This window comes from Dufourea novaeangliae, unplaced genomic scaffold, assembly GCF_001272555.1.
Source record: "Dufourea novaeangliae isolate 0120121106 unplaced genomic scaffold, ASM127255v1 scaffold140, whole genome shotgun sequence".
Taxonomy (NCBI): domain Eukaryota; kingdom Metazoa; phylum Arthropoda; class Insecta; order Hymenoptera; family Halictidae; genus Dufourea; species Dufourea novaeangliae.
In genome coordinates, this window is record NW_015374018.1 from 12,241 (window position 1) to 28,131 (window position 15,891).

Here is a 15,891-nt window from a genome sequence, read left to right on the forward strand (position 1 = left end):
TTTTCCAACATACTTAACAACACCGTGTGACTGACTATTCTCTGCAGACACGAGACCGATTTTTACGAGTCAGGAGACAAAATGTCAACGCACTAAGTGTACACAGCGGGATGATTATTATGGCCACCTCTGTGTCAAACTGCAGGACACATCCGAGTGGATAGGTACACTATCGTTCAATCACTTTTGTTCTGTTCCATTTGCGTACCCGCTTTATCTCCTCTCTCTCGAATCGCTGACGAAACACCTGCAGATCCCAACCTACTGGTATCTAGGGCCATCATGTGTCATTAGGAGGTCGCTCAAGTGCAATTACAAAGGGATGAATAGTATATATGCCGATACAACTGTTACTACTCGCTTCGAGAACTATGCACTGGGCCTATAATTTATGCACGATCCTGAAATTTCTACTGGCTCACCCTCGGTGGTCGTTGATTCCGACAGGTGTGTCACGTTATGGACTCGACATGCGAACGATTAAACGTAGAATTCGTGTCTCGGAGCGATATGTCAATGTAAATAGTTGAGAAGAATAGTGAACTAAGACTGTGACTAGAGCAGCTTTGAGAGGACAGATGGATAAATCGCGATTCAAGTCGTTCAACACTTCGAGTGCACACATCCTAAAAGTTTTTAGATGGGGGACAAGTGACCCTAAGTGCTTTAAAACTCGGAATATCTCCTAAACTATGGACTTTTCGAAAAAAGTTGTAGATGGATTGTTTGAGATTTAGTGTTTGTACTTTCAAGCAGAAAAGTCGAGATTAGAGAAAAAATCAAATAAAAAAGGGGTTTAAGTTAGAATGTTTTCAGAAATCGAGGTTCAGGTCAAACTTGGGACTGGGGTCTTTTATCTCTCCGATGCACTTGAAGTGTTAATACAGTTTTTTGATTTATTTATAGCAATCTCCATCGAACAGATCAAGTTATGTAGACTCAATAATTTCTCATTAAATTCTAGAATTATTAGTGCCCTTCGTCTTTGGATTTACGTGACTATCTGGCGAAAAATGCTGCACGAAAGAAACGATATGACTATAATGAATATTACTTGTATCGTGGGTTTGCTAGAAGATTCATACAACTAAGAAATATAAATTTTTCAAGAAATCGGTTTGCAATTTGTAGTGAAAGAAAATGATTAATTACTTAGCCATTTAATAGTCGATAAATTTCGTACTTTTACAACATAAATAATAGTCTTTGCGCTTTGAGGGTTTCTAATAATATGTTTATGTGTTTAGGAAAGGGTTAAAACAGCCCTACTTTGAATTGTGACAGTGCTCTTGGTAAATGGAATCATTTTATGATAAATGTATATTTTTATCTTTCATATAAAAACAGTTCACTTTTAGAATTTTTGTAGAATTTTTTGCAGATATCTTAATATAAACGATTTTTGAAATGTCTTATTTTTCTAGCATACCGACGACACATTAAATGTGAAGAATCTTTCTCAAATAATGAACGAATCAAAATGAAAGAATAACAATCGGTATAAAAATAAGTATGATTGTATGTTTGAAAAATACACGTTCTAAGGGTTGAAAAGATAGTAATTTGTAAAAAAATTGCCGATCACTATTATAAATCAGAAACACTAGGGTCGATGTAGCCGTTAGAATAACTAGAACATCCTGGCAGCTAAACGATCACAAAATTTCAACAAATCAACACACTGACTAATGATGAGATGTGCCTCGACGTGGGAAAGTTCCTCAACAATATCACACGTGGACTAGGAATACGTTTCTTCGTGAAGACGGACTTATTGATAATACTGACTCTTGTTCAAGTAAGGGTATCGATATAGCATTCCTGTAAAAAAATTTGTCATCGATCTCTGTCAGAAATCTCCAATTCTTGCTGGTCTTTGATCTGATGGCTTTTGATCGTTGGCTTTCGCCCTGTTATTTGAACAATATGTAGGAAGATCGATAATAGAAGTATCGTGTATGATCAACCGGAATCGCTATTTCGTAAAATAAAAAGTATGTGTAGGTTCGATGAGTTATGTATGGATTCAAGGAACAATATGAAACTTTCGATAAGTTGCAGTAATACATGTCTATGATTGGTTTGCAAGAACGGTATTTTCCTTTATGAAGTATCTACTTAGTTTTCGATCAGGACAAAGAGACAGTTGTGTGGTATTGCTGCGAAACAGTTTTCTTTCTTATGTACGTTATGACAGTCGAGGGTGAACTGCCGTTGGAAGAACATAAAGATCGTCACTCTCGCTATTGGGATTCTCTGTCCGCTTATAATTAGTTATTTTATTAAATGAATTTGGAATGTTCCTTCTGTCTATATACTAAATGCACATTGGAGATCGAAAGAGAGGGTGACAATAATGTTTATACAGGGTTTTCGCGATAATTTGTACCATCGTTTTTTTCGTAAACGGTAAACATTAGAAAAAAACCGAGAAGGAGGAAGTTGTTGTATATTTTACTAGTAATATGACAGCGTATCTAAAGTTTTTGTATTTTTAATATTTTTCTAGAAACAAAGGAGAATTTAATTTTTGTAAATGGAATGCTACATATTTTTTTACATCATATGAAAGCGGGCATTCAGACGAGTTCAACCATGTAGTATACTCTGGTCTTCAGGGTCATACAAGGGCAGAAATAAAAGAAACAGAATTTAACATTTCGTAATATTGTATTTATTTATAAGACTACATCTCGTGTTCAATGTGACTTCCATTAGCAAGAATGCATTACGAAATGTTAAATTCTGTTTCTTTTATTTCTGCCCTTGTATGACCCTGAAGACCATAGTATACTACATGGTTGAACTCGTCTGAATGCTCGCTTTCATATGATGTAAAAAAATATGTCGCATTCCATTTACAAAAATTAAGTTCGTTTTTGTTTCTAGAAAAATATTAAAAATACAAAAACTTTAGATACGCTATCATATTACTAGTAAAATATACATCAACTTCCTCCTTTTCGGTTTTTTTCTAATGTTTATCGTTTACGCAAAAAACGATGATACATATTATCGCGAACACCCTGCATACTATATGTCAGAAGTGTTATCACTAAACACAAAGTAGGTTCTTTAAATTCTGTTCTAGACCACGCTAAGTATACCTATTAAATGGTCACATTATAGTAGTTAACTTGTTATTGTACCAAGAGAGTACTTAAATGTGCAATTATCACACCATAGTTGCGTATTGCGGTTGGAACAGGTGTGTATAGTGAGTTGGTGAAATGGTACAGGATATCAAAGAAAAGCTCTCCTTGATATTGGAGACCAAAATTCTTGAATATTCAGAGTTGATGCTTTTTTATGGTGCTAACTCTTGTCACCTCGAATAGACACGAGTAATGTTCTTGGTAACGATGTATGTAGACAATGTAGATTTAACCAAACGTACGATCGTAGTGTTTAGTTGTTGATTGGGGAGCTGTTTGTCACTAATGGGGTAATGTGAAGAAGAGGAATGCAGGATATTGTGCATACTCGAGAGAAAGGATTATTCAACGAAAATTCTTAGAAGTGAATATTGAAAATAAAGGTAATAATATTTTTTAATACATTGTTACCCACAATAAGTTATTGTGAATATTAGTCTTTGTACTGTCCGCAATTCAGTTGATTGGAAATTTTGAATGTTATTGGTGTAGTTGAGTGAATGGATCTCTAAATCCTTACACATTTTTACACAGTAATATTTTTCTAATTTTGTTATTATAATTCTGAGGAGGAGGTTGTACCTGGGGGATCTCATTTTCACTATACTTTAAGAATAGCTAACAAGAAGCAGACCTTGCGGATGGTCGAACGCATGTGAGAAAAATAGTGATAAGGGAAGGGGAAGGAATATTTATTCGCCTCGGATAGTCACGCAGTAAATACTTACAGTGAGTAACGGAAATATTCGAATAATAGAATAGTGATCAGTAGAGTTCAGATTTCATACATTTACGGCAGAACTGCGCAACTGATTGCTTACCCCCACTATAGTCCACAGAATGACTCACTCGACTGTCCCCACCAATAGTCTTCCCGCCATGACTCGAGCGAGTAAGTCTGACGACTATAGTGGGGGTAACCGGTGAGGGGAAGTTGGAGCCGCTGCTGCTTGTGAGCAATCAGTTGTGACGCTTTGAGTTACGGCATATGTAATAGCCAAAAATTCATTATAACATGTACTTGTAAAAAAATTATTTGTTATAACCTTATTGCAGTTTAATGAGATCATTTCATTTTAAACCTGATAGAACCCTTAACAAAGCAAGAAAATTTCTGTTTTATTTCAGCTTCTGTAAATTATTCCATGAATGTCTATATTTGCATAAACATCTGCGACCTAATGGTTTTTTCCTGTCTTATATATGATAAATAATTAAATTAAGTACACAAACAGATGCATACGCGTTAACATGACATATAATATTTTCCGAGAAATGTAAGGCTACATAGAATTCCACTGAAAGACCTGACACAAATCGACACTTTTGCATGTCTGAAAAAGGTGTGTTATCTGTTTAGGTACCAATATTTAATAACATTTGTCACTTTGTTAGATAACGTACAGATACCACTGGCAGAATGCATACATTACATCATTGGAAATGGGTCAGTTCTTAACTGTTAAGGAAGTAGTTGTAAGTATCAACAGACGTTTTTAAGAAAATGTGTTTTGTAACACATTAAAGATCTCTGAAATATAACAGTGTTGTGAAATAATTTTAGGTAAAGCTTAAGGAAAATCTGGTTTTCATACGCACCGCAGACCGTGTGACATTACACTTATGCTGACATGTTTTCAAATCTCTTGATATAATAGAACTACATAAGTGTCCTTCTCTGATGTAGTAGAATTATACATCATGTGTTTCCTGTAGCAGTGTAAAGTATGACACTGCTGTACTTAAAACCTGTAAAAGACAAACTATTTGTATTAACGATATAATTTTTACGATTGTCGACATAGAAAGGACAAGTTCATTTATTAAAAGCAAACAGGTACAAGTGATCAAACTTAATCTTTTAACGCTTGATTTTTCAGATTGTAAACGCCAAGTCCTTGCATCATTAGTAGGCGGATCGAATCGAATTGATCATGATAGTTTCGTAAGATACTACTGTCACAAGCTTTGCAACAAATTTTTACCAACATTCAATAGAAATTTTGCTATTTGTATTCAAGATTTCTTTATAGTTGTGAAAACATTATTCCACGTACTACTTTTTAAAATTCATCTTTTACGATTACTTTTAAGCAAGTGTTACACCCAATCTCCATCTTTTTAGATTATTCCACGATTCCCCATATTATTTAAAGTAACAAGGGAACATACCGAACTCGCACACGCCGATTTTAGTGAAACCTATATGGGAGATGGTTCTTAAAAAAAGATTTATAAGTATTTTCTTGTCGGCCATCGTTCATGTTAAGGGGATGATAACAGCTCCCAAAGTTGAGGGATGAAAATACAGGTTTTGGAATATTTTGGAAATAAGAATTTAAAAAAAAAATTCTTTTTTTAAATGAAATATTAAAAAAATTTGAATTTTTGGTTTAATTTTCTTACGTGATTAAATGTCCCATTCGAAAACTCATAATTTAAAAAAAAGAACTTTTTCTAATATATTTTCATCCCACAACTTTGATGCTGTTATCACTCCCTTAACATAGACGATGAGCGAGTAAGAAAAATACATGCCAAATATTTTTAGAGAACTATCTCCCATATAAGTTTCATAAAATTCGGCGGGTGCGGGTTCGATATGTTTCCTTGTAAGTACTGTACATAATAATAAGAGACTTGAGACTTTCACGGTCAGGCATTATGGTGACTGTTGAAGCTTTTGGATGCAAGCTGTGCCCTGTCAGAGAAGTACTCGTAATATTATCGCAAGCATTTACGACTACCTTCATCATTTTCAACGACTTTTGTATTAAAATTGCGATGAATTCTTTGAAAAAACCGCAAGTCGTAAATCGAGTAAATTCAAATTTGTATATTAGCTGTACATTTGCCAAAGTGATCAACTCCACAAATCAATAAGTAGAAATTTATTTAAAATATAAAAAGTCGAGCATCAACCAAATGGTTTGATACTGTAATTTGAAAATTTCACAACTTGTAGTTACTCACTTTGACTTCTGCATGGGTCATATATTATAAATATTTTTATATGTATAATTCATTATATATGTCTATTTTTTTAATGTGTCATACTAAAATAACTAATACTTTCATGTACAAATCCTATGTTCACAGCACCTTCAGGGTTTTTTTTAAGAGCACTAGAGTGATTTTTGGCGATTTAAGACAATCATGTTTGCGAGAATTTTATAAAAAATCTGGCAGCACTGGCCCACCCGTTCGTCAACTTACTAGGCGACAGAGTAGGGTGCGCGCGCATGCGGTAAATATTGCGTGTGTGCGAAAGGCATTCCTAGCAGCGTCCTATCGAATCTCTACTGTAGTCAACTTTAATTTTACACTCGAGTGGCTCAACAGTAACCAGTATATTATTGGTAATTAGTTAGCCGTAAGTAAAAAGTTATGATATTAATTACACTGGTATAGGTCTCCAATGATACAACGAAGAATCCTCGACCCGTTAGGCAACAAGGTGATCTGGATCTCATAATAACAAGTATCAAGTCGTTCCTCATTGTTTTTCCATATTTGTTCATCGGCAGGTATATCCATGGACTTACATACGCCGCCGTAGCGACATTCAAGCTTTCGCGTATTAAACCGTCGCAACTGTATGTGAACATCAACAATTGGGCCATGGAGGTGAGCAAGTGAAACACAAAAATCAAACGTCTTTCAGTGCCCACGTTAGCCTGTAAAATATAACGTAAGCATAAGTGCCCACTGTTTGGCGTATTCATTCGTTGATCATTGACTTGGAGTTAAAGGAAACTGATGATAAAAATAATGATTTTAGTAAAAATAAAAACTGGTGCTGGGCTCTCGTGCCGGTGTTTTCCTGGAAACGCTACTTTAACATGAGCCAATGAGTACGCAGGACTTCGTGGCAGTTCGGTCGATTCACCAGTTGGATCAGAACTTTGGTTACAGATGGCGACCGATAGTGGGGTACGAGCACGTGTGTGAGTAATGCATCTGAGCTAGGGTGTTTCTACCGCTACATTAACCCTTGTGTAGGCAACCGGGTACTCGGGTACCCAGGTCATGGACCTGAAGGGCGGTGCATAAAGTACACTGGTGGCCGGGAGTGGAAAGAACTGAGGGGAGCCGCGGAAAGGACGACTAGTAGTGCCATCTATGCCGTATCAATTTCTCGCGGAACATAGTTTAAATTTGATCATTCATGCTTAATACGTTGCACAATGTACTTCGGTATTTTCGAGATCGATTACCGCCTACTAATTATTTACATTTTTGTAAAAATTTTTCACCTTCAAATATATTTTAACTATTTTACTTAGAACTACAATAATATACATTGCTATACTCGTGAGTTGCTCTTCAATGCTTTCACACAATAGCGTCACCAGGATCATTACAAAGGACGCCATGAAGGATGCCATTTTTAATAATTATACTCGGTTGTAGAGGACACCACCAATAGTCCATTTCCACCGCAGAACTATGCACCGTCCATCAGGTCCATGGTATGGACGATGGTTATTACCCTACACCAGGCCTGTCCAACTTGTGGCCCGAGGGCTAAAATCGATAATCGCCCCTACCGGCTTGCTCTTTCAGCCGAGGGGAATGACCCCCCTCCATATCCACAAGAAGCCCGACGATATAGAGGCAAGAAAGCGTGTGTACATGCTCTGACTGTCCCCACTTCCGACGCTCCAGAAATTCCTACCCGCACGTACCTCTTGCCCTACGATCGCATCACAGCGTAAGCGAGTAGTGGGGAATGGACTGAATGATGGTGGGGACCGCGTCGTCTGGTGAAATGACTCGCGGGCCACATGTTGGACAGGCCTGCCCTACACCAAAAAGAGCTAGCCGATAGGGGCGCCGGCCACTACTTGGTCAGACCTGATCTAATCTCCGTTCCAGGTAAGAATAACCTCACGCTGGGACGAGTTTTCGACCGATCTCGCAGCCCCCACTATTGCCGACCGATTCGAACACATGCGATTGCTTGTAGCTCGCTATCTCTGCCGATCTTCTATCAATGAACGGTCTTAGATCCCGTTCCATGCGCGAAACGAGGTTATTCTTACATGGAACGGAGTTTAGATAATGAATTTGCCCATATCTGCCTAATACTAACCATGAGTATCTGATATCCATCAAGGCAAATTAACATACTAAAAAGGAGCACTTGCCCTAACGCAATCAGATTGAACACTTCCTCGAGCTTGTCACAATACGCGATTAGATTCTGATGCTGTTGAACATAACCTTTAAACTTGTCGTAATACATCTCTGCGGAGCACGATATGCACGAGCGGAACTCCCCACGGGGATACTCTTCCACGTTTGAGGTCTTCATGTTCGCTAGTCTGTACTGTAGTATACGAAATTGAGTAGCCACGTGCATATTCATGATGCACAGAAAGTTATCGAAACAAAAGTAACACACGCCGGTTGGATACGCAGTCAAAATCTGTAGCAATGTAAGGTATAGAATTCGATTATTTCGGTGATAGCTGGACCACGGATGTTTATGTAAACACAGATTCGGTGAGGTCTGATGTACAGAAATTGGCATCAAATTGAAAGTTGGACATCCGATTTCGGGGGTTCTATCAATTTCTCGGTACCGTAAATTGGGATAACTTTCACTCAGTCAGGAGTAAATTTGTTCCAAAATCAGAAAATGATCATTCTCGATTTTGCAGTTCTTTTGCAGGTATTTTTACGTGAAATACCGTTTTAAGTAAAACTCAACTTAATTTAATAATCTGCAGGGTTGCAAAATCGAAAAAGACCATGTTCCGGCTTTGGGATGAAGTTACCCTGACTAAGTCAAAATTACCCTAACTTACGGTACAGTAAGAAGCTCGTTAAAATTTACTGGATTAAAGTATTGTACTTTGTTTTATAGGGTCGTCTGTTTGCAGAATATTCGTAGGCCAGTTATAACTGTAACGTAAAAAACAAAGAAAAACGAAATTTTATTATATTCCCTCTCTAGTATCTATATTTTCAGTGCGTATTATGTTAATATACGTGCGAAGAAGTACCTTTTGGAATATCTAAAACGACACAATAATTGCAACAACGAAATTCTTAAGCGTGTTGTGTAACGGAAACAAAGAGACAATACCTGTATAACATACGCTATTTCGTAGTATGGTGTCATACTTATCGGCACACCTACCCAGAGGTTAAACGGAAGTACCCTGTCTGATTCATTTCTTCCAATATTTGCTACAACGAAAAATGCGCAAGATGATTTTCTACAGTGTCACCAGATCTAAAATTTAATACACGCTTCACCGATAATACGACTACTTAGATACATTTCAGCTGTGGTATTCATAACACTTCGTCATAGCGATTCGTAACTTGCAAAATGCAATAAAATAAAGGTTTCCATGTAGTTTAATACTATTTACATGGTATCATTAAAGTTATAATGTATAAGTTATAATAAAGCCTCCTGTACTGAATATAAAATTCTGTCACATTTTATTCTTTAGACATTAGTATCAGAAAATTGTGAATTTTCATAAACTTCTGCGATCTACTTATTACGTACACCTAATTTTTCGTAAATTGCAGGTTTTTCGATTCAATTGGTCCACTTACTGATTAGCGGGCTGACGGTGTAACTGCAAATTGTCGCGAGGGTCACGAACGTCAAGAAGCCAATGAAGGCCGTGCAGGAACGTTTACAAGTGCCCATCACCATTGTCTCGTAGGAATCGTAATTTGAGTTTAAGAACTTTCGTTCCAAGCACAGAAATAAACGAAAAAAGTCCTTTTTGTGACTGAGCATGACGAATAGTTTCAACACACACATGAGCACGCTTAGAAGGTTGCATATCGCGTATAGGGAAGCCTGTGAATATTAAAATATAGGTACATCGTTACATATACCGATGTAATTGAAATTTTTCTTTGGACGAGTCAATCTTTGTAATTATTACATTACTAAGGAATTACTATTTATTTTTGTATACAGGGTGTCCCAAAAATGTCCTCCGACCCGGAAATGTGGCACTCGGGGGGTGAATTGGAACAACTTTTTCCTTAGCAAAAATTTAGACTGAGGCTTCGTTTACGAGATATTAACGAAAAACCGCGACCAATCAGAGCGCGAGTTTGCCAGCCGAGTTCCCGCGCTAGCGGTGGCTACGCGCTACGCTTGTACTACGATGCTCCGAACAAGTAGGTACCATGCAACGCAGGAAACCGCGTATAATAATAGCAAATAAACAAGACGTAACAAATAAAATCATACTTTTTATTATTTGTCGTTTGTTATATAAAGAGATTAATGAATGAAACGTAAATGTAGACAAACTATGTGTAACGTAAAAAGACGAATGCACATTTACATTTTTGTAAATTCCTTTGTACGAATTTGTAAATTTCCTTTTCAAATAACGTGTGAACGAAGAGGTAATGTAACAGAGAATACACGAGAAGTGATCGTAATTTGGTATTGGTATAAAAATTCGTAGTTTAATAACTGTCAACAATGTTACTGATAATGAATAAGTTTTTTCAAAAAGCCCGAAGAAAAAGTTAGGTACAGAAACTTGCAGAATTATCGCCGGAAATAAGCCATAGCTTGCGTTAAATTAAGAAAATAATAATCAGCAATAAATTGATTAGAACTCACCCTTTCGGAAATTCACCTGCAGTTTGCAAACCTGTGTCACTAGGTCACTGAACCGATTCTGGTCATCGACGGCCGAAACGGTTTATGGCAGGGTATCGCCCAGTTCGCAGGTGATCGCACATATACCTCACCAGCCGAAGTCAAGGGTTGTAACGTCAAGTGCGTCCTGGTTATTCCACCAAATACGTACTCACTTCACTGCACGACCACTAACACTGATCATCCGTCACAATCACATAATGTATTTTTAATCCAACGTGTTGTACCTACGTTAGGAAAATTCGTGGCCCCGGAAATGGCCGATTGTTTTCAATTTTTCAGATGTTTTACGTAACCAAACACTTGCAAAGCAACACTCACAAATCCGTTATTCTGTACGTACCACCATAACATTGCGCAATACTCCCGTGAACTGAACATCTCCGTCGCCCGATTGCTAACCGACCGACAGAATTTTTACGAAAGGGCTTCCTCTACCCCCAAGTATTGTAGTTTCCCATCGTTACATTGTGAGTACACTCCCACCACGACAAGATTTAGGTAAAAAGAAACCAACGGTTCTAGGATAACACGTGCTTTGCAGAAGTGCAAGGAAAGTACCGTTGTTAATTTATTGCCAGGGTACCTACTGCTTCGAGATAGGAAACAGACATCACATGCATCGGCTTAAGAATGTCCGAAATAAAGAGAACCACCAACGTGCCCGTTGCTTCGAGTTGGAAAAGACAATGTACATTGTTTTCCTCGAAGAGCAGGGAACAAATTTTACCGACACGTGTAAGTTGACGCTGCTTGGCCCTGGCCGACCACCCTTGCATAGGCTGGAGCGGAATTTTCGGTTATTTATGACTCAAAATCTTCGGCCTCGTAGCAACCGTGAACTCACAACAGAATTGACAATCGACAATTTTATTACAACTCTGTGAAATTGTAGTTCTCATGAAAACATTTCATACGTATTTGTTTTAGTATTCCGTCAAATATCTCGGAAATTATTAGAAATATATAAACCATATAATTTGCAATATTGAATTTGTTTTGATATTGAATGTAGCTATATCATTGAATTCCAGAATAATCCCTTCCTTTAAACAATCTTTCGCCGACTCCTGACAGTGCGCGGTACAGGTAAATCCAAAAAAAAATACTACCGTATTCGTTGAACTCTTTTCCGTAAATCATTGACACTTTGATATAGCTTTTAACCTCATTGAAATAGTCTGGAGCGTTAACGATACCGTCAGTCGTCTGTAATAGTGGAGCGCCCGGTTCTTTTACCTGAACCGGGGCGCACCGCTGTCTCCAGTGGGTTATTATTACGTTAATATGAACCGCATCACCCTACCGATAGGCTTATTTTACGGAAAAGAATTTAACGAATACGGTTTTTATATTTCTAATAATTTCCGAGATATTTGACGGAATACTAAAAAAAATACGTATGAAAAGTTTTCATGAGAACTACAATTTCACAGAATTGTAATAAAATTGTCGATTGTCAATTCTGTTGTGAGTTCACGGTTGCTACGAGGCCGAAGATTTTGAGTCAAAAATAACCGAAAATTCCGCTCCAGCCTCTGCAAGGGTGGTCGGCCAGGGCCAAGCAGCGTCAACTTACACGTGTCGGTAAAATTTGTTCCCTGCTCTTCGAGGAAAACAATGTACATTGTCCTTTCCAACTCGAAGCAACGGGCACGTTGGTGGTTCTCTTTATTTCGGACATTCTCAAGCCGATGCATGTGATATCTGTTTCCTATCTCGAAGCAGTAGGTACCCTGGCAATAAATTAACGGGCTACGTGTTACAAAGCACGTGTTATCCTAGAACCGTTGGTTTCTTTTTACCTAAATCTTGTCGTGGTGGGAGTGAATTCACAATGTAACGATGGGAAACTACAATACTTGGGGGTAGAGGAAGCCCTTTCGTAAAACTTCTGTCAGTCGGTTAGCAATCGGGCGACAGAGATGTTCAGTTCACGGGAGTATTACGCAATGTTAGGGTGGTTCGTACAGAATAACGGATTTGTGGGTGTTGCTGTGCAAGTGTTTGGTTACGTAAAACATCTGAAAAATTGAAAACAATCGGCCCTTTCCGGGGCCACGAATTTTCCTAACGTAGGAACAACACGTTGGGTTAAAAATACATTAAGTGATTGTGTCGGGTGATCAGTGTTAGTGGTCGTGCAGTGAAGTGAGTACGTACTCGGTGGAATAACCACGACGCACTTGACGTTACAACCCTTAACTTCGGTTGGTGAGGTATACCTGCGATCACCTGCGAACTGGGCGATACCCTGCCATGACCAAGATCGGTTCAGTGACCTAGTGACACAGGTTTGCAAACTGCAGGTGAATTTCCGAAAGGGTGAGTTCTAATCAATTTATTGCTGATTATTATTTTCTTAATTTAACGCAAGCTATGGCTTATTTCCGGTGATAATTCTGGAAGTTTCTGTACCTAACTTTTTCTTCGGGTTTTTTGAAGAAACTTATTCATTATCAGTAGCATTGTTGACCGTTATTAAACTACGAATTTTTATACCAATACCGAATTACGATCACTTCTCGTTCATTCTCTGTTACATTTCCTTTTTGTTCACACGTTATTTAAAAAGGAAATTTACAAATTCGTAAAAAGGAATTCACAGAAAAGTAAATGTGCATTCGTTTTTTTACTTTACACAGAATTTGAGAACATTTACGTTTCATTCATTAATCTCTTTAAATAACGAACAGCAGATGATAAAAAGTATAATTTTATTTGTTACGTCTTTTTTATTTGCTATTATACGCAGTTTCCTGCGATGCATGCTGACCTACCTGTTTGGAGCTTCGTAGTACAAGCGTAGCGCGTAGCCACCGTTAGCGCGGGAACTCTGCTGGCAAACTCGCGCTCTGATTGGTCGCGGTTTTTCGTTAATATCTCGGTAACGAAGCCTCAGATTACATTGTTGCCAAGGAAAAAGTTGTTCGATTTTCGGGTCGGAGGACATTTTTCGGACACTCTGTATACCGATATCAGGGGGAGGTCGGATTCGTGCCTTCAGGCACTGCAGGACAGGAGTGGTAATATGAATGATTCAAAGAATCATAAGTAGGTATATCTGGTAAAATCGAATGTATATTCTGTATATCATTGTAGTAAGTTAAATCGCGACTAGTCTTTGGACATGGAGATTTCTAACACGATGGGTGGCGTACACGCTTACGTACGCAAGAGCAAGTGATAAATGCGTACGTGTCTGTCATATATGACCCTATAATCTCTTAACATTTTCTGAATAATATGATTACATTATATAATAATGAAAACCTTTATGTATAAATATATATTATATTTCTACTACTTTTATAATACATATTCAGGGAAACAGGAAACATATTCTTACTATTTGGTACATGAACATTCTATATAGATGTTATTCATCCATTCAGGCGTTTATTTTTTCCCAGAGATGGTTTAATTCGAGAAAAATAGAAAAGCTCCTTCCAGTAACCGGAACTGATACAGACAAAATTTTCGGTTCCTTATAACAATTATTCAGAATAAAGTTTCTTCAAAACTATTTCAGGAAAAACCGGTATACAACAGTTTTAAACAGTTATTTTCGGAACCGTTTCAACCGCCGGTAACAGTACAAAACGCTCCCTTATTAGTTAAGGGTCATATTATGTTAGTTCATATTATGTTATTACAGTAAACGGTTTACCCACCGAAGACCCCTGCGCGCCGCCATTTGCAAATCACTGAACGTCTCCATAGCCATGCAATGTGTTCAAGCAGAAATCCGTAAAATTCACAGTGCACACTTACGTCAAAATCATTCCTCGTGTAATAAAAATCGAACGTGTGAACGTAGATGCCCCATATGAGGGAAGCAATGGTGTAAACCAATGCGCAGAACCTGCAGCATTTTTCCGCGCGTCCGACGGCTGTCCAATAACCGGCTAACTTCATGAAGAAGACCGTTATAGCGATTGAGGTGTCGTCACTCTGCGTCGCGAACATTTTGATTTTCCCGGAACAACGTGGACTGTCGCTTGATATCGGCCTCGTACGTCGACTCCCGAGCATCGATCATCACTATGTATCGGGGGTCGAATTGAGTGAACCTTTTTGTGATCGCTTCGATCTACCGACATTCTCTATTCACCGGGCTCTACACTTTGTATTCGTTCTTATTGCTACGTTGCACATAGTTATTCGACGGAACGAGAAGAATGCGACGTATTACGATACACGTGTCGATGCAATTACCTTTTACCTTGTTCAAGGAGCAAAGCGTAGGGATTGATGAGTTATGCATGATCCTCGTGCGGCCACCTTTGCAACCCTCTGTGAACACCGATCTTCGCAAACAGCTGCGTCCCACGATGCAAGAGAAATTTAAAATACTAATTCAAATATACGTGTATCACGAAAGTTTTTCTCGCTTCGTGACTGAACAACCACCCCACAATGAGTGGAATAGATTCTATTACCGTGACGTTTGATCCATGTTATTAACTGAAGAGCGAACAGTCGATACGAGAATAGGAGGGATTAATTCTGAATATGTGCGTGGTATGTATTCACTAGAGAGAGATTATACACTGCATGACATAAACATAAAATCACCCTAAAATTGTCAATTCTTATATATTGTGATTAAAATAAAAACGAGTAGTAGAGCAAGGGTCGAAAACTTTCGCTGAATTTTCGGGTTTTTACGGTTTAGTTCCTCGACCGAGGACAGGACACTGGTGGCGCTACTATTGTGGCGACACCGTGGTACAAATCAGAACAAGAGGACTGAAGCAAGTATTGCGAGGCATGGTGCGGTGGTAACCACTGTCATTACTGTCATCATAGTAGAGTAATAATGTTCCTCCAGAAAAGAATAGATTGTATTCGATAGAAAAAAGTGATTCGTTTCTATTTTAACTACAATATATAAGGATGGGAAATTTTAGGGTAGGTTTATAGGTATGCCACGCAGTATATTAGACAAGGGAAAACGAATCCTTATCTTTTTCTTAGCTGTTTAGTGACGTACACGAGAGTAGTGTTAAATATTGTTATAGTAACATGAAGGGCGGTCGGTTGGGTCTCGGAATTTGTAAAAATTTCGTAGAAATA

The 15,891-nt window shown here is 38.1% G+C and overlaps 1 protein-coding gene across 1 annotated transcript; it reads right to left on the reverse strand.

Annotated features, from left to right (window-relative positions):
* Window positions 1-4,847: 4,847 nt before the first annotated feature.
* Window positions 4,848-14,781, reverse strand: LOC107188903 (odorant receptor 13a-like). Its single transcript, XM_015577297.1, has 6 exons — window positions 14,587-14,781; window positions 9,735-9,987; window positions 9,250-9,353; window positions 8,251-8,586; window positions 6,557-6,832; window positions 4,848-4,904 (listed from the first exon to the last, which is right to left on the reverse strand). Exons 1-6 carry the CDS (start codon window positions 14,779-14,781, stop codon window positions 4,848-4,850), a joined length of 1,221 nt encoding a protein of 406 aa, XP_015432783.1.
* Window positions 14,782-15,891: the final 1,110 nt, after the last annotated feature.